General features: G+C 29.1%; 1 protein-coding gene across 5 annotated transcripts; it reads left to right on the top strand.

Annotated features, from left to right (window-relative positions):
• Positions 1-6,456: 6,456 nt before the first annotated feature.
• LOC107163823 (uncharacterized) lies at positions 6,457-20,920 on the top strand. Of its 5 annotated transcripts, none has more exons than XM_089215253.1 (4): positions 6,457-6,474; positions 14,193-14,342; positions 14,422-14,950; positions 16,896-20,920. In XM_089215253.1, the coding sequence occupies exons 2-4, from the start codon at positions 14,239-14,241 to the stop codon at positions 20,031-20,033; spliced, it is 3,771 nt and encodes a 1,256-aa protein (XP_089071379.1). In that variant the 5' UTR covers positions 6,457-6,474; positions 14,193-14,238; the 3' UTR covers positions 20,034-20,920. The 5 variants fall into 5 exon arrangements, with proteins under 5 accessions (XP_089071379.1, XP_015366900.1, XP_089071378.1 ...); XM_015511414.2 differs by lacking the exon at positions 6,457-6,474 and adding an exon at positions 11,767-12,449; XM_089215252.1 differs by lacking the exon at positions 6,457-6,474 and adding an exon at positions 11,767-12,445.
• Positions 20,921-25,577: the final 4,657 nt, after the last annotated feature.

Consider the following 25,577-nt stretch of genomic DNA (forward strand, 5'->3'; position numbering starts at 1 on the left):
TTTAAAATATTAATATGAATTGATGTATTGTTTATATGTTCAAATTTTTCTTCTGGTTGGTTACATTTGAAATCCAAAATTTTTCTAACATTTTAAAATAAATTTTATTTGAACATTTATCAAACTTAGATAGCATTAAATATTTAAAGCATTTATTATCAATATTTTTCAAATTTATAATTAATTACTCTTTTATATATTCAAGAAGATCTAGATACATTCTTCGTCAGAGAGGATTCATTATATTAATTCTCATTAGTAATGCATCTATTGTTTTAATCAACCAGCCAGAATCTTTCACTAAAAAATCATCTTGTTCACTTAATAATTTATTGTACATCTTATTTAGTAATTTACCGAAATTGATGAATTACATGCAAGTGTGTTAGAAGTTTTGAATGCTATGTCCTGTACTTCTTGTATGATAATTTGTTAGTATACATTGCCCAAATTTAAAATACATTTTATAAATGTTTGTGATTTTGTAAACGTGATTCTTTGAACTTTGAAATTAATTGAAATTAACCTAAAGTATAGTTTAAAAAAAGAGTATGGTTAATCAATTTTAAAGTATGATTAAGTTTTTGAACATTTCTTAAATGTTTCAGTTTCAAATAATCCTTTAATTAGTAGATGCCATCTGCCGACGTTTTATAGTGGTCATTCTTTAGATTCTGTTTGTGCTTCCTCTTTATTTTGTTTCAGCTAAAATAAAAAAAAAAGGTATTAGTTTAGTAATAGAACCATGTGTTACCTATTACTGAGTATTTAGTTCAATATGATAGTGAAAAATCTACAATCATCATTTATAATAAAATTAAAAATTGAATACATGGTGTATAACTTTATATCTATTTTCCATTTTATAATTCAATAAATATAATATACTTATTTTGTAAATTGATGTTTTATAAATTTATTTTGATTTTTAAATATTTATTATTAAATACTTAGTATTATTTTACAGTGTCTTAAAGACTAAAACAAGAACACAGTGTTGGATCTTGAACTCTTAGGGCCCAGTGTAAAAAAATTTAGAGACCACTAATTTAAAAATATTATAAAAAAAATAAAAATTCATAATATCAGAGTTCCCCAAATATTTCAAAGAGTTAGGGCCCTAGTGTAACGCACAGCTTGCACCGGTGGTTTATACGGCACTGAGTAAACACTATAAAAGGAGTAATATAATGAAATCATAAATTTACTTTTTATTATTTAAAAAAAAACAATTTTTCCAGTTTGTATCAACATGCTTATGCTAATAATAAATACGTTGAACACAGATTTGTTATTATTTTTATTTAGAAGAGTAAATCATAATACTTGGGTAATGTTCAAAAAAAATTATTTTTAAAATATATACATTATTAATAGATGCATATATATTACCATTGTGAATATATTGTATACACTCAATAATATTATATAGATACTCCATTGTTAATATTTTTATAACTGTTTTGTATAACTAACACAAAATTGTATTAATTATTAGTTAAAGGTCAACATACACCTTGATTTGAAAGCACTGTACTAGTTTTGAATATGTAATATCCCAGTCACAACCAATTCTCCCAAAATAAATATTTAATAATTTAATGTCAACATTTTGTTTTTTACTAAGCATTTCTAGAAGAAAAAATTTATTATTTTGTTAATATATAAAACAATCAAGTAGTTACAGTGGCAGATAGGTGGACTCCCTCCTCAGGCTGTCTAAACATATGAAATCAATAGGAAAAAACACATGGTATATGTATGTTAGTAGGTATATGCAAAATATTTTTAAAGTAAAATACAATACTTATTTAGGACTCATATTTTTTTTTTTTACTAAAAAACAAGATTTCAAAAATATTAAACCTATAATTTTTTAATTTTTATGTAAAATTTTTATTATTACTTATTTACTTATTATAAAACTAATAGAATTTTTTTTAGGAAGTTGATTGAAAAAAACAACTTCATGATTTTGATGTAATTGGTTTCCAAGTTATTGGAATGAGCAACATGCATATGATGAAATAACTGGTCAACTGATAAGGCTGAAAAAAGAAAATAACTTTATTAAATATTTGTAATTTGTCCTAAGGGAAAATCACAAATGGTAATTATATATATTGTACAAACATTTAAATCAAATCTAGCTATAATTAAACTAAATTTACAGTTACTGTATTAAAATATGATAGATACTTAGAATTATTTTGTTTAATTAAGTAATACTAAAATCCTACATGATGCTGATAAAAATCCCAAAAACTGTTACATTTTTCTGCACCTATTTGATAATATATTAAAGTCCAACTTTAAAATATTATACGCAACTTTAAGCAAGAAGCAAAACATCTCATCAGTAATATCGATCACCCAATTTATATATGACTTATGCCATAGAAGATTTTTTAGATGGGAGCCCACCATAAGCTACTGGTATATACTGCATCCAAAATATACATTTAAATTTCAAAATATATACGATTAAATGTTACATTACTTATTTGTAGATGCTTTGATTTGCATCTGATGGTTAATTTAGAAATATAGGGGAGATGATGGGGGCTTCTTGATGTACAATGCCATGGTACATTTTAAACACTTCGGTGCAAACGTATCTCATCAAAACAATTTTACCAATTTACACGTCCTACAACTATCATAAAATGAAAAATGATAAATTTTTAGATTATTACTTAAGTTAGGTAGATAAGTATTTAAATTAAGCCAACCTATAGGTAACATAATATGACTTATATGTAGATACTAATATACTATACACCAGCGTTTCCCAAACCATGGGTCGCGACTCGCGGTTACGATTACAGTTATTTTAGTCGTAAATTAATAAATAGTATAAATAACTAGTATTGTAGAATAAATGACGTAAAGTTATTATGATTATGGAATTTTTTTTATCTTATCGGTAAATGTGCTAATGACTAGTGACTAGTCGATATTCACACTAAATTTTCTATTATACTAATTTTTTGTATTTTTTTATTATTTATTTTATTTATTTATTAATTGAGTTATTATTATTTAGTATATTGTATTCGTATTGGATTTTATAAAAAAACTCAATGATAAAATGGATTATGGTAAAAATCTTATTTATTTAAGGCATACTTTTTTTTTAAGAGTGGAGGGGGGTCGCGTACCTAATTAAGATTAAATGTATGGGTCACCATTGCAAAAAGGTTGGGAAACGCTGCTAAACACAATCACTTAAAGGCTAAATAATATTGTTTTTCTAAAATATTGTCATAGAATATTACTTTTTTTTTTCCATTGAAAATCACTACATGGGAGCCGTACTGTTTTCACATTGCTTAGCCCTTAACATAGAATATAACTACCACAAATGATACTTACAATTATTGTACAATATTAATTGTTCTTCCAAATAAAAGTTTCTAAACTTAAAGATAATATTACAGATGTAGTTAGACCATACATGGTCATAACTCATAAGTCATAATAATACAAGCACGATTAATAAATACTTTTTTGTAATGTGATGACTGATGAGTGATTACACAAGTTGTTAAGTATAAGCAAGAAAATTATAAAACCAAAACATTAATAAGACAATATGTCAATATGACATTAAAAATATATCTATATTATTATCATTGATCGTCATTGCGTGATACTTATCATATATTTCGTTAGTGATAAAAATGTTATCTCAGTGAAAGTATATTAATTTAACAATTAGATTAGACCACAAATTATAATTTACATTTACACAGAATACATAATAAATGGACATTTTCCTGTTTTTCTAATCAGAGAATACCACATAAATTATAAAATCCCAAGGGCACCAGATAAACTGATCTACCGAGCAACCGGGATACCTATTGTCAGTGTCCGGGGTACCTTAAATAAAGAGTGGCTGTCGTTCGGTTCCAAGAATTTTATAATGCCTATTTTATGATGATAAATTGATAAATATTGGATGTTTAGTTTTGTGATTTACATTTTCAATGTGACATTTGATAAGTTACGATGTATTTTACTAGGAAATGAGTTGAAATAGTAAACTAAATGACGAAAAATTTATAATAGGTGTGATTATTTTATTCAAAAATACAGTTTTTAGAATGTATTAAACACTTTATAATGATTAACATGAACTTGAAAACAGACCACCAACAGCTCATTTTAACGCACAACGCACCAAAAATTATAGTTTTGATATGGATTTTATACCTACTTTAAGAGTACGTAACAGTGGTATTTATTGTCTCCGTCTTACCAGTTTTAAAAAAAATATGTTAAATTACAAAGGAGACCAGAACTCTGAAATATCTTTTAAAATATCTTGAAATGCATCTTGAGACGTGTTCTGGTGTTCTCCACATAAATTCAGCCAAATAGGACTCCAAAAAATTCCTATTAGTTCCACCCGCTTTTCATTATGTCCTCACTTTGCAGAACCCCATAACCTCTCAATATATTGGGAGTGTGCCCCTATGTACGGCAACAAAATTATAGGTGTGGTTAACGGTATTATGACTATTATGTATGAATCCCGCTTGCCGCAAATTATTATAGGCTTTCCAACAATCTGACATAATTATATTTTTATTTAACCACTGATGGGAGTGATGGGACGATAACAAACAAGTACCTTATTTTGTTCAAGATTGTTACAATTTTGTATAACCCATTCATTTCTAATTTTGTAGTTTAAGAAATGTTTATATTTTTTTTCGTGGTAGTACGTTAGTATGTAGATGAGTTGTTATATTTTAAGTATGTGTAAGTGTAGTTTAAAATGGGTATACCTACGATCTACCTTAGAATTTACAAACGTCATTACTCATTAACTTATTCAAATATATTATTAAAAATTAATCTTAATTACTTATACCCTAATCCCTTAATATTCAATACTGGCATTTCATTTTTACCACAAAAGTATATCATTATAAATTATATATAATGTGTGATATTTAACGATCTCTGTAAAACCGTATTAATTTTTTATGTGTAATTATTATTAATATCACTATTAATTGTAAACAATTTATTATTGTTAATTATTATTTATTTAAAAGTTCTATAACGATTAACGGTATATATATTATTAAATCAGCAGTGCGACGGACGGTCCCGGTCAATCTGTGGCAGCCGGCAGGTCGATAACAAACAAGTACCAAAATAATAATAGTACACTGTACACTGTATATTAAAATTAATTATATAAGCTAATAATAATAATCAATGATATTACATAGGTAATGTCATAATATCAATATGTTTCAAATGTCTATGAAATATGAAGAATAATAAATTATAAATACAAAACATAACAAAAATATCTTTATTTTTCAATTAAATGTTTAATTTATTAAAAGTTTGAACTCCAAATGTATTTATAAAAAGATTGGGCTGAGATGAATCTTGGATAATTTAAAATGTATGAAGAAAAACTTGATGACCTTTTCCGAAAAAAAAATTAAACAACAATCAAAAATCCTGGCTATGCCACTGGTGGTACTAATACTGTAGTATAACTGAACAGCTAGTTCATTTTATTTATTAATCACCAAACATGTAAACATCGAACTTATCATTAAGGTATTAAACTCGCCGTTTTTTGTATCACGAGAGGATAAAATATACATTGTGTAGATAGTAGATACTAATGTAGGAACTATATTATTACTATTAGCATTGACCATGTTCATGCATTATAATATTATACACATAAATACGACAATACATCAATATATCATACATGGTTGTCGGCCGCACTGGACCAAGTGACAACCCGAACCCAGCACATACAATAGGTATGTACGATACTCCCATGGAAATTCATGAAAATTATGACTACATTAGGATTTCGAAGAAATATTGACAAACATAAAAATGATGGTCTTTTGTAGTATTATATAATTAAAAAAATGATTATTATTTTTGTGAAGAATAGTAAGTTAAAAAAAAAGAAATACGAAAAAGTAATTGATAATGTATAAAATATTTACCATTATGACTATGAGGCTACGTTACATCTTAATCAGTTACACTAGTATAGTATTTATATCAATAATAATATAATATATATAGTATAGTATGAACATAATATTTATTGTTCTAAAAATACCGCACATTTCCGTAAATTGACGCATTTCGCCTTGGGACACGACCGATTCTATTTTGGGTGATAGAATTCTTATGTATAAATATTAAATTGTAATGCGCTAATTATATAATAATAATAACTAATAACTCCGAGTTTTTTTCACAAACAGTATAATACCATTACGTATTTACGTTAACAGTATATTTAGTGTAGTAACTAGTTTCATTACGGTTGTCCTGTCTCCAGACGTCTCCTGCACTCTGCTGTTTTCGATCGCATTTCGCATACGACCGTCGGCCTAGTGAGTAGTGAACTAGTGACTATCACCTACACAAATTGCAACACGTGCACGAGGTCCAAGACTCCTTTAATAGGTACTGTAAGTTGACATTTTATTCATTATTCTATTAATTTATAATAACATCGTTTTGTTTCCTTTATATTTAAATTATTCTTGTTAGTAGGTTACAAAATAAATTATATTACCAATTATTATTATCATTATAACAATAATAATAATTATTATTATAAGATGTAGAGTGATGACTGAGAAATGACGATTACAATAAATGAATACTTTATTATTTTATAATTTTCAAAATTGTTACTTCAATCATGTGTCATGTCCAATCGTGTCCAATACTTTTATACATGATTTGATATAGTTTTAAAATTTTTTTTTTTAATAAATACGCTTCAACTACCCGGGTTATTGGCGTTTCAAAATACATATTATAGTTTACTTAATTTTTACAAAATAATAAATTGTAAATAGGTGAAAAAATGATATAAAAAGTCGAGTAATAAGTATTAAGAGAAATGTGTTTACATTTTGTATGATATTCTAAGTTTTACTAATGCTATTATATTTTAGCAGAAAGTTGGTCTCTTTGAGAAATTCTAAAAGTGATGATGTTCTCTCTTTGTTTGATGCAAGTATTTCACACAGATAGTTGTGGAGCATCAGTTTGTGTCTGGCGTCTTTTGTGAGGAGGCATTCAGTTAAAATATGTTTTACTGTGATTGCGGTATTACATGAGGTGCATATCCGTTGTTCCTTTTTGTTCATTAAATGCTATAATGTATAATGTGTGGCTAATTTGTAATCTGTCGATGATAATTTGATGTCTGCGTGGGAGTGACATATGTATATGTGATATATGTATCCATGGGAGGGTGCAGGATTTAATTTCTCTTAATTTGTTATTTTGCATTAATCTCCATTCTCAAAGACATGTTTGATTGAGGTTAGCGTTTATTTGATGTTTTGTGTCAAAATAGATTGTAATATTCCAGAATTCAGTTAGTTCTTTGGTTGCTTTTTTGGCTATTTCGTTTGCGATTTCATTACCTGGTTTACTGTTGTGTCTAGGTACTCATATGTATTTGATGTCTTTTTTGGTTATGAATAGAATGTTCAATAAATGGGTCCAAATAGGGTTGTCTTTTTTGGGATTTACTAAGTTTTTGAGAGCACTAAGAGAGTAGTTTTTAAATTGTTTAATTATATATCTACTAATTATATTATAATTATGAATTTTTATTTTTCAAATATTTGAAAATTAGAACATTTAACAAAATATTATTTATTTAATACATTTTTTACTAATTTTATAGTGTATAAATGTTATTTATTTAAGTACCTAATTAATAATTATATATTTAATTATACCTAAGCTAGGCTACCTACGGACTTAATTTTGAGAACTCATATCTATGACATATATATATATATATATATATATTTATTTGTCTATATTTTAAATTTATTAACCAATCTAACATAATTTTTTATATAAAAAATACTTGGAAACTTCAAGTAAAATATTTAAAAAAAATTTATAACTGTATATAAAACAAATGTTCAAAACTAAATTTGTTCATTTACTAGGAAGTAAGAGTGTTCATTTATTGGTATTGTCAACGTAAAATATTAATGCAGCTTGATGTTTTTTTTTTTGACACTAAATTAATCTTATTTTGACATACTAAAAAAATTGTGAAAATTTATTTCTATACAAATATGAATTTAATATAAAGGTAGTTTAATATTAATCATAAAATATTTATTATTGTTATTTTTGTAGTAAATATTTTCTGGTATTGTAGTGAAAATGGACTATGAGATATGAGGCTATGCGATGTGAGAATGACTGGTGTTAGTGAGCAGGATGCTAAGGATCGTAGTAAGTGTAAATTGAGGACCAGGGTGACTGACTCCAACTGAGGGAAGGCGAAGGGAGGAAAAGAAGAAAAATTAGTGAAATGGACTCTAAAAAGGGTTCACTTCTATCCTACAGGATTAAAATATAACAAAAATTAAGGCACCATTAAACATTTTATAACCACTATATTATAAGAATTAAGATCTGATAGTATAGGCCTGGTCAGACCTATAAGGGCTTTTCTTTTAATATAATTGGTACACAATTGAATTTCTATGATGGCTGTTAATTACATATACAAGAATATTTTTTTAGGTAATATCATTGATTATAATTTTTTAAATACTACTTACTGTATACATTATCTATAGTAGTATTCTATGGTAAGATTCTAATATTTATGTACAACAATTTTACATTCTCCTCCCTCTCACAAACATGACCAAAATAAGCCATTTAGGTCGGTAATTTATTAATATAATTAATATAGATTACTTAATAATCAATGTTAGATAATTATTTTTAAATTCCAATACTTTTCTATAGGTAAGTTATAGCAATATATATCCCCATTGACTTGCCTAGGGCTAGTCCCAGTCCTTCGGCTGATGATCAAATGACAAATGTAAGTTCAATAACCCTTAGTACTCTAGCAGGTTTAAAAAATAAATTTTTTAGTTTCTACATGATGAAAAAATTATATACCTATAATAATAATATATAATAATATAATAATATTGTACTCAAGTTCTTAAAAAATGTATTTATTTTATTGTTTATCTGTTATTATCGGATTATGATAGTATGGGCTAGGTGTTTATATATTTTATTATTTTTATAATGAATAATAAATAAATAACACGTATTATTTAATAGCCTAATTAAATTATTATTTAAAAAAAATTAAAATATTTTCTATAATATTATAATATGTAAATAATATATTTTAAAACTAATGATGTTTAAAAAAACAAATATTTATGTACGTATTTTTGTTGTGTAGGAACTTATACAACTCTTTTTATATTCGTGTAGAAATTTTGAATACCTACTGGCTACTACCCACACATTTCGATTTCATTTATAGGAATTAACAATTAACTTACTATGCAACTTATACCTGTTAGCTGTTACTCTAGTGTTGGCATAGTAATCCTACTAATATACTATATTAATCCACGATCCAACCAAAAATAAATGTATTTATTGCATTTTAAAAATCACTGGAGTTATCATATTATATTTTCAGTACCTTCGAATGACGAATGTCATGTTGCCTAGTAGTTAATCTAATTAGTTAGTTTTCGCATGTCGTTCGTATCGTTTGTCGTCGATAATTTTCTTTCTGTTTTATTACCATTGTATGCCACGCAATTTTTCACTAACAGTTGTTTTGTTAGTTTATTTTGTATTTATAATTAATATATAATGCATTATTTTTTAGAATTTTTTATTTTGAAGGCTAAATATACATTCAATTATTCTTAGATTTGCAACTGTTCAATTAGCAAAAAAAAAACATTGATAATATTATCTGTAACATTACATCGAGATTAAATACCAATTTTCTATTTTTAATTTTTTATGTAATGCCAGTTATTTATTACGATGCTATCGACTAAGACGTTAAGTCGTTCAGTAGTTCACACAAATATAAGTAAGTACAATAAACAGAGGTAGGCATAGGTATTATAATACAATTTTGTTATGTTATCAATGTCTTGACTGGTATTGGCGTATTGTTGGACTTCAGATTTATTTCTGTTGAAATAGGTTTCAAACTCCCAAATGGCGGCAAACGCAATTTAATTATTAAAAACTATACGTGTTAGGAACATAAAACAGAGTAGATATAGATATAAGGATTTAATAAAGTACTGAAAATTAGTTATCTATCTAAATATTATAAATAATATATAATGATTAACAAAGTAATATATATTTAACTACAATATTTAAGAAAGTAAGAGGGTAAGTATTATAATCACAAGAACAGTGGTGTAATTTGGCTATGTTTGTGGGGGGGGGGATAAAATGTTTTAACATTTTACCTATACCCCCCCTCCCCATAAAAAAATCAAAAGTATTTATTATAAGCACCTTTCAGAATTCAGAGCAATATATTTATGTATACATGAGACAAAATAATCTGATAATCGTCGAGCGTCGTCGATCCACGATAAAATAATACTTTACTACTCGGGGTTTATTTTTGTACCACTACACAATGCATAAACAAACTCAAAACATATTGCAATAGTGATGCTTATAAACTTGCGTGGCTGCATTTAAAACGAACTTAGTACGAAGTATTTATGTACAACTAGTATAAAGGATTTGTTTTTTTTTTTGTATTATTTCTATAAAGTATAAAATATAGACTATAATAATATTAATTCACCGAGGTATTTGATTTCAATATATATATAAAATAATAATAATATAATTATTAGATAAAGAAGTACATAGGTGAATGTAGTTAACCAGTCTTAAAAAAAAAAGGTCATGGGGGGGATACGACACCCAAATCCCCCCCCCCGTAATTACGCCACTGCACAAGAATCAAATGATGCAATTAAGTTATAAGTTATAGTTTATTAATTTACATTTCATTTGTGGTTGTTTTGAATTAGTGTCATAGATAAAACCGGGGATAAAACTTTTTGTGTTATCCTATGAGGACTATATGTCTATATCATTCTATGGTCTATCCTTAATGTATGTAGTATTAGTTTCTAGTGTTTCTACCATAGTCTAATAAGTATTATTACTATTATAGACTATAGTTGTACAGCTACCGGTAAACTACAGTATTCTGTAGTATAATATGAAATGTCATACTGTCGGTATTATAATTGTTCTGAAAAGATTGTGTATTAAAATAATAGGTAAAAAAGTATCTAATATGTTAATATCATTGACAAGAGATCGGTGCACTCTAATATTTTATTGGTATATATACATATATATTATAATATATCATATTATTATACGTGCGAGTTAGTGTAATATAGGTAGGTAGTATAAAATGATATGGGTCCTGTCACATTTTTTTTTCATGAAAAACGACACGACGTGGCATTATAATATGAGTAATACGCGACGTTGCTCGTCTGTAAATCGACCTCTATAATAATAATCGTACACCGTATGGCATGGCGTTTTACCGTCATCCATCGGTACAAATAATAATAAATAATAATAATATTATAATACTACGCAGTAGTGCAGTAAACGCCGACTACGCTGCCTAACGTACATGGACGGACGTCAGCAATCGCTATGCGACTCGCACAACACTCGTCATAATAAATCGTTATATCGTCAACGTAACCGTGTTATATAGCTTGTGTGCATACTGCATAATATGTATATATATTAAATATAAATAATTTACGAGCATGAGGATATCGTGGCGGCGGCGCATGGCGTAATGTCGCATGGGAAAATCGGACACGAGCCGAAAAAGTAATATGATTTCCATTACGTTAATCGCCGCGTTGACGACACTATAATATTTTACTACCATCGTTAACAAAAATAATTATTGCTTTTTACATTGACAAGTGACAACGCGTACCATGTACAGTACAACTGTATACACACATTGACAAATTGTTGAAATTCCTATTTGTTCGGAATTCCCTAATTCGATCCATCGGAAGTTGTGGAACGGCCGATATCTATAATTATCCTATGCCGGCCATCATACGACGATTAATTTCAAATTACAGTTCACGAATTAATTATTCACGACGCTAATAAGGAATCATTGTTAGCGTATGCGAAAGTTTACGATAAAAATAGCAATCGCGATTTTTCGTATTACAGACAATCATTGTTATGACTTCTGATAAATTATAATATTAAATATTAAAATATCCACGTGAAGAACAACGTTAATATTTATTACTCATTGGACCGCTGAGTGCGCATACGGCATACCGGACACCGGTATGATATTATTATTATTATTGTTGTAATAATATTACACAGTGGGTTTGGCCGTTTGGACAGCACGTAATATTATTATATTTATTGTGTGGAACTCGAACGTTGTAAGCTGAGTGAGAAAAAATATATATACAAATATACAATATATTATAACACCAACGACGGGTGGACGGGAAGTGAAAGAAGAGAAAAAAAACCTAGAAGCCAACTCATGGAAAGGTTTGACGTATGTACGTATATAAATATTTTTTTTTTGTTCAACGCGATTTCGTATTTTCGTTCCGCCGCGGCATGTTATATGGATTGTGTCGCCCGTGTGCGTTTCAGTGCGTGCGTGCGCGCGTCGTGTGTTGTGCACGATGCGCGCGCGCCCGTCGACCGGCGGTTGCGCCAGCAACGGCGGCGGCCAACAATCCGGAGTCCGGACGGCCAAGCCGGCGGCGGCCTGCACGCAGCACTTTCCACCGCTCTCGTCCTCGGCACTTCTCCGACCACCGCGCCGTCATCGTCGACCGTCGTACACACGCTCGCACGCATTCACGCACGCACAAACACACGCACGCACGCACGCACGCACGTTCGTACGCCGCACTACCGCTCGCGTGCGCCGTCGGCCGACCGCCCTCCAGTCCATCGGCGACGCGTCCACAACGGTCGTCGGCGTTGTTTTGGTATTACCTTATTACACCACCCCAACCCCTTTCCCCGTCAACGGATATCACCGCTGCGGCACAGCCCGTTCGTCAGCACACCGCTGCCGCTGCTCCCCATCGTTGTCGTAGTAGTCGCCGCCGCCGCCGCCGCCGCCGACGAGTGTATTTGTTATTATTATTATTATTATTATTACTATTATTATTACTATCGAGTATCGAGTGCGCGTCGTCGTGTTCGTGTACTTACCTTCACGTCGTCTCGACTGCAGCAGCTATTATTATTATTATTTCTAGACGAATTATTATTATCGCGTTATCGGTGCATATTATCGTTGTGTTTTTCAGCGTTCATTTTCGATACTGTTCAGTCGTCGATGTGCCGTGTGTGATGTCCAATCATCATATTCAGCACTAGCACATTTGGCACGGCAACGTTTGTCGCCCACCGTTCGCCGACACGACAATCGAGGACGCGTTTCTGTGGACCGCGAATCGTGTCCGTCCTTATTCCGTGTGTGCGTGTCTACTAAAAGTCGTTAGTCGCCTGGCACAACCGCCGCCATACCGTAAAAACGTACTATCGTCGACCGTAGTTCATTGTTCCGGATCGTTGACGACGCGGTGTTCATAGGCGTTGTAACCAGACAAATATCTCGGCCGCGCACCGTGTTCCGAGAACCTACGACGTTTGGTGCCGTCCTCTTTGTGCCTATCGATTATGGCGGCAGCTGCCGTCACCGCCGCCACCACCATTTCTGCTGCTGCGGCCTTAACGCGACGGTTCGTCGTCGACGCCGTCGTCGTTGTTCGTCGTCATCGTTGTCGCCACGACATTCCCGCGCTGACATTAGTGACGCCACGTTTGCTCCACCAATAGGTGACACGAAGATAGAAAGTTTTAATCTACCGACTTTGTTGCCCAAACGACCGGTGACTCCGTATCGTCAAACGGACCGCGTTATCCGACGTCTCTGAGCCACTGTCCATCGGTACCTTACTCGTAAGTCCAACGTCGTGTTTCTCCCATAACTGATGCTCCACCTGTAATAAGTTCTCTACTTAATGAATCACTCCAAGTGAGTGATTCTGGTGTTACGCTGCATTCGTAATATAATCGCGTCTTTTACCCTAGGTCTTAGCTCAAACTCAATTTTTGTTTTTCAAGCTGGTACCTACACTGACCTTAGTTATCATTGACATAACTTTAGGCAACTACCTACTACAGATATTGTAATTTCTCTACTTAAAGCATATATGTTTCCGTTAGATGTTTTATAATCATATGTCTTTTCTTACACTTCTGTTAAATTATGTTTTTAGGAGATACCTTCATGTTTAACGAAAATTGTGACATCAATCATATCAAATGCCATATGAGCCACTTGTTTTGTTACATAGACTTGCGCCTGAAGACGTAAATCACTTGATACGACAAAATCCTCCTCCGCCTACGATTACCAATCAATCACAGTAAGTAATCAATTACAATGTTCAATCATTATTCAAATGCACTTAATTTATATAGTATGGAATATTTTGTTTCTATTAGAAATGTCCACACATTTCAAAACAATGAAGGAAACAACACTAAATCACTGGGAAAGGACGTAGTCGTAAACAAAAGTAATTTACCTTTAGAAAATAAAAAGAAATCGACTTGTGCTCGTTCATCACCTAAATTACGAGTTCTAAAATCGAATTCAAACGGCGTAAATCATGACAAAAAAGAACAGGAAAAATGTCCTAAGGAACAAAAAGTCACAAACAATCGGATAGGAGAATTATCATTTGCCGAAAAATCTAAACTTTTATCAACTAATATATTTCAAAAAGAATTAGTTGTTGTTATTGATAATTGCTTCAATGACGTGATTAGAGAAATGGTAAATAGTACAGCTCAACACCCGAAAACACGAAATCCTACTAATTCAACAGTATCCACCAACAGCAATACAAGTAGTAGTAATTCTGTAGCTTCGACTCGAGACTCTGCGGTTGGTAAAGAACACATCATAGATGACACTATTATGATAACAACTACAAAATCTCCACTATCTACAGTAACTCCTGTTTTAGAGGTAAATGATTATGTTTTTATTTTTAATATGTAAATTATTACTGAAATTATTTTAACTTAAGTGATTTCTTTAAGAGAATAATCAGTTTGCTGATCGATTTCTGTTAGTGCTGTACATCTCCCTCTAAAAACTTGGTGTTAGCATGATCACATGGTTCTCGATGTGTCAACCACTTAATTGTTGATGCACGATAACTGATTATACTCTTGTGGAATAGACTTGGTCTGTTGAGCTATTAAAAATAGTTTTCATAGGTTAGGTTATTTTTAAATAACTAATTCAAAATAAATCAACAATTTATAATTCCTTAGTACAAATGTTAACATGCTATGGCAACATTTTTTTTTGCAGTCTAAAAATGAAATATTTGAACATTATTTTCACTTGTCCACACAAATTTGATAAAATAGACATTAAGTGTGTTATTAAAAATGGTCCCTCTATATTTGTCTCTACAAGCTAAATGTAAAATTGTAGGTAATAAAAATTAGTACCTACTCTATTAGTCTTGTGATTTGTATATATATTATATATGATATTTTTAAAATAAACCAAAAATTATTAGACAACCAACAGTTAAGCTAAACAAAAATACTACATATTTTTAAATAAAATAAAAGTTTTAGTAATAAAGCCTATATTTTAAATTTATTAATACCTAGGTAATTAACCTACACATTTTAACATTTTAATCTTTTATTGTAATAGTATTTAATTACATAATAATAGTTCTAGTCTTACCTATATTTACACTTATTAATTAATGTTATGAAAGCAATTAAAGATATTCTATTATATTATAGTTTAAGTTTTATTCATAAATACTATCTAAAAGATATAATTATCAGCATTTTGCCATCGTGGACATTTTAGCTTATTAATATTACTTTATAGTTAGTACATGATAAACAGGTATGATGATGTTTATGTGATATGCTACTGTGTCATATGTATCATAGTTATTCATTATATTTACTGACAAATCAAAAGCGATATGATTTGTGTAAAAGTTTTCATCAAATAGGTTAGGTTATATCATACCATGTTACTTTATTATAACTTAATAAATATTTGAATTGATAGAACAATATTATTCTATCTGTTTGACAGTAATGAATATTATCAAAGACATGTTAAATGTTTAATAAATATTATGGAGTATTCGGAAGATACAAACAATTAATTGTCACCTAATATATAAAGAATGTTTTGGTAATAATTATTAAATCTTAAATTTTAATCTAGTTAATAAAATAAAATAAATTTTGCTTTCTCGAGACCATAAATATTTTTATTAAGCTTAAAAATATTTTATTTTAAACTTAGGTATATACAATCTGTCCTATGTTTTCTTAAAATGTTTAGCTTTTTATTAATCATTGAATTTTATTATTCACAAATGTAAGTAAAATTAAAGTTTTGTGTTCTGGGTTTTATTAACTAATTAGTCATTGATAATTTCTCGTATTTCTATTTGATAATATAAGAAAAAGATATATTTTAAAGGTCAACGATTGTGTTGTTTTTATAATTACAACTATAATTTTATCAAATTATGCAGTTTAAAATTCAAATCAAAGAAAATAAAACTATTAGGTACATATTACTAAGTATTAAAAAAAAATTTTTTTTAAAGAAATGGGAAGCTTAAATTGTTTATAAAAATGTATCTGTTATGTTATATATATGGTATATTATACAACTAAAAATTGCATGTATTGTATTATTAAAACCCTTACATCAAAATGTTACTTATATTTTATTAAGTTATTTTTATATTAATAAATAAAGTAATACCTATCATAATTTAATAAAAGGTCCAAAACAATTTTTGTTTTTTTACCCAAGTCTTTGCTATACACAATAACAATAATAACATGTATAAAATTATCAATATTTTAATTTATACCTAGGTTTAATAATTTTTATTTTCCTCTTTACTCAGGTGATTGACAAAAAAGCAAAAGATATTTCATCAAATGGAAAGCAACTTATTACTGCAGATGGACAAGATAAGCTGATCAATTATGACAAGGTTCATTATGATTCTTCAGGCCTCAGTTTGCGTACAAGGACTATATCGTCAACAACAGTACCTACATCATTACATCATTCAACAGTTCTTGGATCAAATTCTGCACATCCTAATTGTTCTACTTCATCAGTTATTACTCCTACTCCTAGACCTCGTGGTCGGCCCCCAAGACGAAAAAATCTGAAGCATATTGCCAATAGAAAAGCACTGCAACAAGCTGCTAGTAAACCATCTGAAGAGAGCAAAGTCTGTGATTTAACTGCATCAATTACTGAAGTAGAATCAGCAGCAATTAGTTTGGAACGTTTACAGCAACAACAAAAGTCACTGATTGAATGTAATAATATCGAAAGTTATGATGATGAGCTAGAAAATAGTGAAAAGGATCCCATCTATATTAATTGTGTTACGGATAATAAACATTCAGCACTATCACCAGAAGTTGATAAAGATGAGGATTGTATTATTGTAGATATCGCTTGTAAAAAGAAAAGTAATAATCGTAAAAGAAAACAATCTGATATCGAAGAAACTATTGCGGAAAAACGTCTATTGATATCTGATGATTCTAAAGATTTGTTATTGGAAAAAAATATAAAAGACAAGTCTTCACTGCCAGACAAATCAGATACCGATTCAGCCGAGTATGGTTTCTTAGCTGGTTGTAACATTTTTGAACCATACAGACAATTTAATGATTGGAAGTCATCCTCTTCCAACTATTCTTCAGTTTTATATGGTCGCACATATTGGCCAACAAGTTGGGAATATTCAGCAGCATCGCTCACTGGTCATGTTCCAAAAAAAACATCAAAAGAAGCATTACGTAAAATAAGATTGATTAGTGGAGGAGGAGTCACCACTAAAACCAATGGTAGCTCTAACTCAATATCACTGAAAACCAATTCTACATTAAAAAAGTATCAAACTTCAGTTCTACAAAGACGTGGTAGTGCTTGCAAATCAACAGCAATAGCTTCTGTTGAAGTATCTGGTGGTGTAAGACATCATCCTTCAACGTCAACAACTATTGTAAAACGACAAAAAGGTCGTCCTCCTGGTAGAAAAAACAAGCTTATACAGGCTGTTTTGAAATCAAATAGTCCGCGGAAGTCGCCTCGCCAACATGCATCTACATTAGCAGCAATTATGTCTAACAAAGTTGGAAATTCTGATAAAGTCGAAAATCAACTGCCTGATAAACTAGAGGCAGATCTAGAAACCAACAAAAATTCTTTAGACATGGATGTTCCACGTTTAATGAAGATGTCCATGCCAAATTATGAAGATATGCCAGGATTCCGTCATCGTAGACATCGTCGCCAACTGGAAAACAAACGTATCATAAAACGTCGCCGTCAATGTCGTTCAACTACTCCACCTCCACCAAAATTATGTGCTCAACAACCAGCTCCACAGCAAATTTCTATAAATACTGCTATGGATCAAGAAAGAGTAAAATTGCGTACTAAACATGTGGATGTAGTAAGAAGGCGAGCACGGGATGAGAGATTACGTGCAGCGTTTGTATGTCAACAATTATATAAAGTTCATGAAATAGCTGAACTAAATCGTTTTAAACTGGCCCAAGAGGTTAAACAAACTGTTGATGGAAATAAAGAAGACTATCAATTCTCAAATAATGCTATAATATTACCATTTGAAAGTAATCAAGACCATATTTGGTCTCAAATTACTGATAGTAATCGAGAACCTGATAATATGTGTTTACAAATAATGTATGAACAAACTGCTGACAAAAGGTTTTTATTTACTAATTTGACTGATGAGACTTTGCAAATATATTATCAACAACGTGAATTAGCTTTAACTGAACGTTTAACAAATAATTATCATGGTGAAGCTTTGTCTTCCGATTTAGGTATAGACATGGTATCAAATAAGCGAAAGAAAAAACGGCCGAATATGACTGGTTGGCCAAAAGAAAAACGTCGTAAAATTATAACTACCACATCATCTATAAACTCAGCTGTAGAAGATCCAAATGGTGATAGTGATACTGAGAGAGATGAAATAGCCAAACGCCGAAGAGCAGCAGCAGCAAAACAACAGAGGCTCAGACGTCAACGTATAAAATTAGAGCAGCAGCAGCTACTCAAAGAAAAATCCAAAATTAGGATAAGAGCTGCCTCACCTAAGCAAAGAGGTCGAAGACCAGGGCGCCCTAGGCGCCCTGGTCGTCCTGGTCGCCCAGGTCGACGTCCTGGCCCTAATAAAAAAAATAAAAGTGCAACATACCGTCGTAATAATAGTGTGAGTAGTAATGGTACAACAGCAAGTAGTAATACCAGTAGTACTACCACTAAAGTAACTAAAGTGAAAAAACCAAGAAAGCAACGTACACCTGCACAAAATAAAACTGCTGCACCAATAGTGTCAGTAACACCTGTTACACCAAATGGAATTGTAAAACGAAGATGTGGAAGACCTGTAGGAAGTGTTGGTCGACGTCAACGATTAAAACTAGAGTTATTACAACAGAATTGTCAAAACCAAACGCCATCATCCTCTGAACAACAAAAAGAGAATGTTGTCCAGCAACAGTCTAGTACAGGCAAATTGAAATGTGTTATATCAACACGTAATAATCGTATGAAATTATTGTCAACCTCTGGTAGAAGTTCCCCTGCTGCATTGAATCAAAAGAAAACGATGACTGCAAGCAAAACTAAGAAGTCAACTGCTGTGTATAATTTAACGTCTTCGTGTTTAACAACACTGCCATCATCACAGGTGACGGCAGCGGGTAAAATTACTAGAACTACAGCTAAAAGAAGAAGACTCCAACAGCATCAACAAACAGCTACAGCTACAGTTACATGGGATGTTGGAAGACCTAAAAGATATCATTCAACCAGCCATAGTAGGAATGCTAGTAATGTTGTTGTTGAAGAAGATTGTTGTTTTGTTGGATCACAACCATTTGAACAACATTGTCCAGGTGGTGGAGGTGGCTTAAGTCATAATACTGTACTTGAAAATCATCAAGATCACCAAAAAGAAAACACAGTACACAGTGGTTTATAGTAGATACTACAGCAATTGTTCATTATTATTATTTATATTTTTTATTAATTATTATTACAATTATTTTTTTCTTACCAAATGTTTGTATAAATTAGAATTATTACTATTTAGATAAAACTGTAAACAAAAACATGTATTCTCTTAATACATAAAATATAATTTCTAGCCAAATTTTTACCCAAATAAATTTTATACTTCTGTATAAATAACTAACAAATAAACTAGTCGTATATTGATTTATTTTTTTATCTTCCATTGTTTCTTTTTTAAGTAACTCATCAATCACTACCCTTTTCCCGCATTATTACAAAGAATTGGTGTAAAAATTTGTTAAATAATCTAAAAAAAGACTGTTTCGGTTCCTATATGTAAGAAATTATTAATTATTTTTTTTGGCTTTTTTAAATATTTTTATTCATTTTTTAGTGTAATCATTCCTGTAACAACTCTTAATTTTTAAATTAAATTAAAATTGTTTAAAAATAATACATTAGTATGAAGTTAAACTGTATTAAGTTCTAAGGAGAAGGTTTTATTTAATTTATATTTTTATAATTTGTACTTATCTTTAATGTTTATTGGTTATATGTTAATGAATTTATTTATTATAATTTTTTTTATACGTTTATATTATGGCAAAGTTAATAAAAATGGTGCCATGATACTTCTCTTCCCATTAATAATGTAGAGAATTAATCAAAAACAAATTTAATGATAAATAACTATGTAATAGTATTATATATTATAATGTATTGTGTTTTTGGCCCTACATGATGGGGAATAAAACGAATTTTAAATTATTTTATATAGGGTGAATTAAATGAAAATATTATTTTATTTGAAACTTTTTGTAAATAAACACCAAATTAAATTCTACCTACAACAAATCTCTTATACTAATTATTTTTCTTTTTGTGTATATCTTATTAAATTGTTTTATATGTTTTAAATAGTGCGTTAATGCTGGTCCACATAGGACAAGGAAACAAAACATAAACTCAACTCTTCTCAAGACAAATGGGTCAATTATAATGTTTTAAAAATATAAACAGTACAAAAACCAAAATGTGTGGGCCTAGCATTTGACTGCTAATCAGATACTTTCCTTTTTTAAGTGATACTGGTATACAATAAGTGCTAAGCACAACTGTATTAAAATTTCATTCTCAATATGGTTTGGAAACTCACAGTATAATACGTATATGCATTGGAAAAACGTATTTAATAATTATAAATTTAATGTACATAATATGTATTTTCTATTAAAATTCTTTGTTCCTTATTTTTTTTAAGTCAAACCCTCTTAATCCAACCAACCCGAGTCTCATATAAGGTGAACGTCAAGATCTGTACTGTGATTATTTCAATTATAAAGGAAATAATGCAATGGTTTATTGGTAAGTCATTTAGAGGGGTAAAGAATATTCAAGAATAAAGATGGTGGACATGTGTATCAACTAGTGCTGAGCATTATTTTGACCAATCCGAATTTTTGATCCAATCCGGCTTCATTGTTTTTGAGATAATCCGCTATTTTTTCATTATTATTAACCTAAATAATACAAATATATAATCTCAGAACTATTGTCAATCAACTCAATGTTATGAGACCACCAACAGCAAATATATCTGGGTTAATATTATTAATAATTATTTTTAAAACACTTCATAATTCGGGTTTATATCATAGACCGGATTAGGTATTTTAATCTGGATATGGCCTAGTATCAACTTTTCATCTGTTATTCATTCATTCTCTATTTTTTTTTAAATATTTTATACAGGACATAATTAAGGAATGTAATATTCTGTAAAGATTAAACAATTAGAGGATTTTTTTAAAAATTATTTAATGTATCCATGTATTTTATTTTTAAATTTAAAAAATAAAACTTGAATTATGATATACTTTTAGGAAAACTTCTAAATATAATTGAATATTTTAGATTCTGAACGGAGTGATGTCTGTACAGCATAACTAGTCGAAATAATGCTTCAATTTCAAACTTTGGGGGTGGTTTCCGATGGAAAAGTGAATATCCTTGGTGCATTATACAGGCCAAAGGTAAACATTTTCAATAGTTTTCAAAAAAATCGAGAAAAAAAATGACAGAAAATCAGGAGCCCAGAATTTTTACGCAAAACCAGTTTTCGACCAAATCGATTTTTTTATACGGTTGTAATTCAAAAACTAATCACTGTAAATACTTGAAATTTTCACCAAATGTTTATGTTAGTGTTATTTATATACAGTTTAATTTTCAAAATTTTATTTATTGACCACTGAAATTTTCGATTTTGATGAGAATTTTATTTTGAAGTGTCGGTAAAAAAATGTTGGATGACCAAAAAAACTTGAAAATTTAATACAAGGTTCTTTATGAGTTGTTCTTAATGTAGCTAAAAAAGATTAAAAATCGTTAGTCACAATTTTTTTTCATAAACGTTTATAGTTCAAATTTTTACGAAATCTGTCGAAAACGTGAAAATTTGCAAGTAATTTTGAAGTTGAAAAATCATAAAAATTTTTGTGTTTATAACTAAGGATTAAAAATACAACACTAATTTTTCCATCAAGTAGCTATAGAGAAATTCCAAGCATAAATTTATGAAAAATTTTAAGTGCGTTTGATTTTTAAATTTTTACGAAATAGCATAACTACGATAACGATTTATCCTCAAACGATTTTAAATATTTGTTATTATGCAAAAAGTATATGTCATAGATACTTTAAAATTTTACCAGTTATTTAGATTGGCATTTTCTTTACATGATTTAATTTTCAAAATATTTTGACTTTTTTTGAGATATTTATAGACTGACAAATCATTTCCGTTCAGAATCGTTTTTCGTATATAATGATATCATTGCCTTCAAATTTAATCTACCCTACTCAGAGGTCCATCCCACCCCCTAATGTACAGCAAAGCGATACCCACTTACCCGCTTTTTTAAATTAATAATAAACTGTTCAAAAAAAATATTCATTATAAGTGCCAATATTTTTGTCAACAAATTATCAGTTATTTTTTTTTTAAATTTATACACTAATCATTAGTTCCAAGAATAATACAATATAGTAATAACTAATAGTAATTATTTAACATTGTAGTATTATTGTACTAGATCAGGGTACGGCAACCTTTTTTGACGAAAGAGCCAAAAGTTACAATATACAAAATTTTTCTAATTTTAAAGAGCCACTAAAAATTTTCATAATTTTTTAAATATAATTTCATTTTTAAATTTTAATAGCCATAATAATTCAATTTTACAGTTATGAATTAACGAGTTACATCATTGGGAGCATGGCTTTGCATATAGCATTATATTATCTTTTGAAACTTTTGTTAAGTCTGGTTCAGTCTGGCTCAAGTTGTTGTTTTAAGTATCAAGATATTGTTATGTATTATTTTATATCTTTAAAAGCAACAAAAATAATATAATGTAAAATATTATAAATTTTTTTATATCAATATATTTTTTTTGAACATAAAATATTAATTTTTGCGTGTGGAAATGGTGAGCCGTAACTATTATAAGATCAAAAGGGCCACATGTGGCTACTGGCTTGTGAGCCCCAGGTTGTCGACCCTTGTACATGTCTTCAGATAAATATTGATTTTCAAAGTAACAAACCGTACAGACTTAATCACAATATTTTCAAAATTACTAATTACTATGCCTACATTTTTTAATAGAATAGGAGTCAGTAATGATCAATGCTGCTTATTATTAATTGAGAGAATAATTATCAAGCTTTGCATGATTGAGAGATAATTTTGTTTCTTATTTGGTTTTACATTTGCATATTTTATTATATTATATTTATTTTATGACATGGTTTATTTTTTTTAAAAACACCTTACAACATATATATTAGAATTGGAACTGAACATTTAAGCCAATTCACATATGTTGATATAAATTATATAATACTAAAAAGTAAAAATGGCTTTAATAGGTACATGAAATAGAACGTAGTCATACAAATACAATACCTAGTATACAGTGGTATGTATAGGCAGTGGCGTGCAGATCCCTTTTTCCATGTGGGACAAAGCTAATTTTTTTACACCCACCACCCACCTAAAACTAAAAGTTACAAATAATATATATTTTATTAAGGGCCTCTATACAGTTATATGAAAACACAATATTTATAAATAAAATAAATAAAAAAACCCACACCCACCCCACTTTCAAGTGGGGCCTAGGTCCCATTTAGGTCTTCTCTGCAGGACACTGTGTATAGGAATTAATTTTAGTTTGGGCCAGTTTTACCACAAGTTAAAATCTATAAGGCATTGGGTGAATATTTTGATTGTGATGTGTACAATACCATAGTTAATATAGGTCTATGTACAATAAAAATACAAAATGCTTATGTAATAATTAAATTGAATAAGTATATTATATAATAGGTTATTTAGAACTTAATACATTATAGAACCTTAAATTATTATTATTATTTTTTTGTTTAAATACTAAAAAAATATATTTATATTGAATTACATTTTTCTTTATATTTAGTTGAAATATATTAATTTTTAATCACAGAGGTAATGATGGTTTACTCACTAAAATTTAAGTATTTGTTCTTTATGCCAACTGCTTAATTTGAAGAGCACTGAATTTTAAGAATACTATTGAATCTATTATAATTAATACGTACTTAAGTTATAAAAATAAATCTCTTTATTATACACTTATACACATAGAAACACATAAAAACAGTTATTTATTTAGTTGCACAGTTAATTTAATTTTGCTTCACCATAAATCTTAATGTTTAACATAAAATCTGTTAATAATTATTTGAATAAAAAGAAGTATGTACATACAATACAATATGTAAAAAGCTATAAATTAATAACCAGTGTCTATTTAGACATTTATTTACATCCAATATTCCCATGTAGAAAGTATCGGTGTCCTCAATGAGGAATATGAGAGATAGATCCTCTATCTGTTGATTTTGTTTTTATATATTTAGATACTGTATGAATCATATTAGCATATTATTATGAGCAAAATAAAAATAAATATAATAAAACTATATCATTTATTATTATTTTTCAATATACGTAACTGACTGTTCATAAATAATTTTAATAAATGCAATATTATTCTTAAGTTAAATTGTTGATGAAACTAACATATTTATTTTTATTTTATTGATTATTAAAAATGTTACCTATACATTATTTTATCAAGTTTTAATAGTTAGGTACATAGTTTTGCATATTTTTAGAATGTTTTATATTCAGTTCATATTTTGAGCTTTATTGAGCAATGTTTAGAGTATTTTTAAAGAATTTATGGATATATAAGAATCTCAACAAATTTGGGAAAAGAAACTATTATTAGGTATATTAATAATTCTTGACCACTGATAATTTTTAATACATTAGTTGTTTAAATTCCAAACAGCATAATATATTATTAAAATAATTTCAATTTTTTAAAGTTTTAATAATATTCACAAATGAACAAGTTTTCAATTTAAAATTGAATATCAAACTATTGTTTGATTAATAAAT

Source organism: Diuraphis noxia, unplaced genomic scaffold, assembly GCF_037042655.1.
Source record: "Diuraphis noxia isolate RWA-SAM2 unplaced genomic scaffold, SU_Dnox_SAM2 contig0001, whole genome shotgun sequence".
Taxonomy (NCBI): domain Eukaryota; kingdom Metazoa; phylum Arthropoda; class Insecta; order Hemiptera; family Aphididae; genus Diuraphis; species Diuraphis noxia.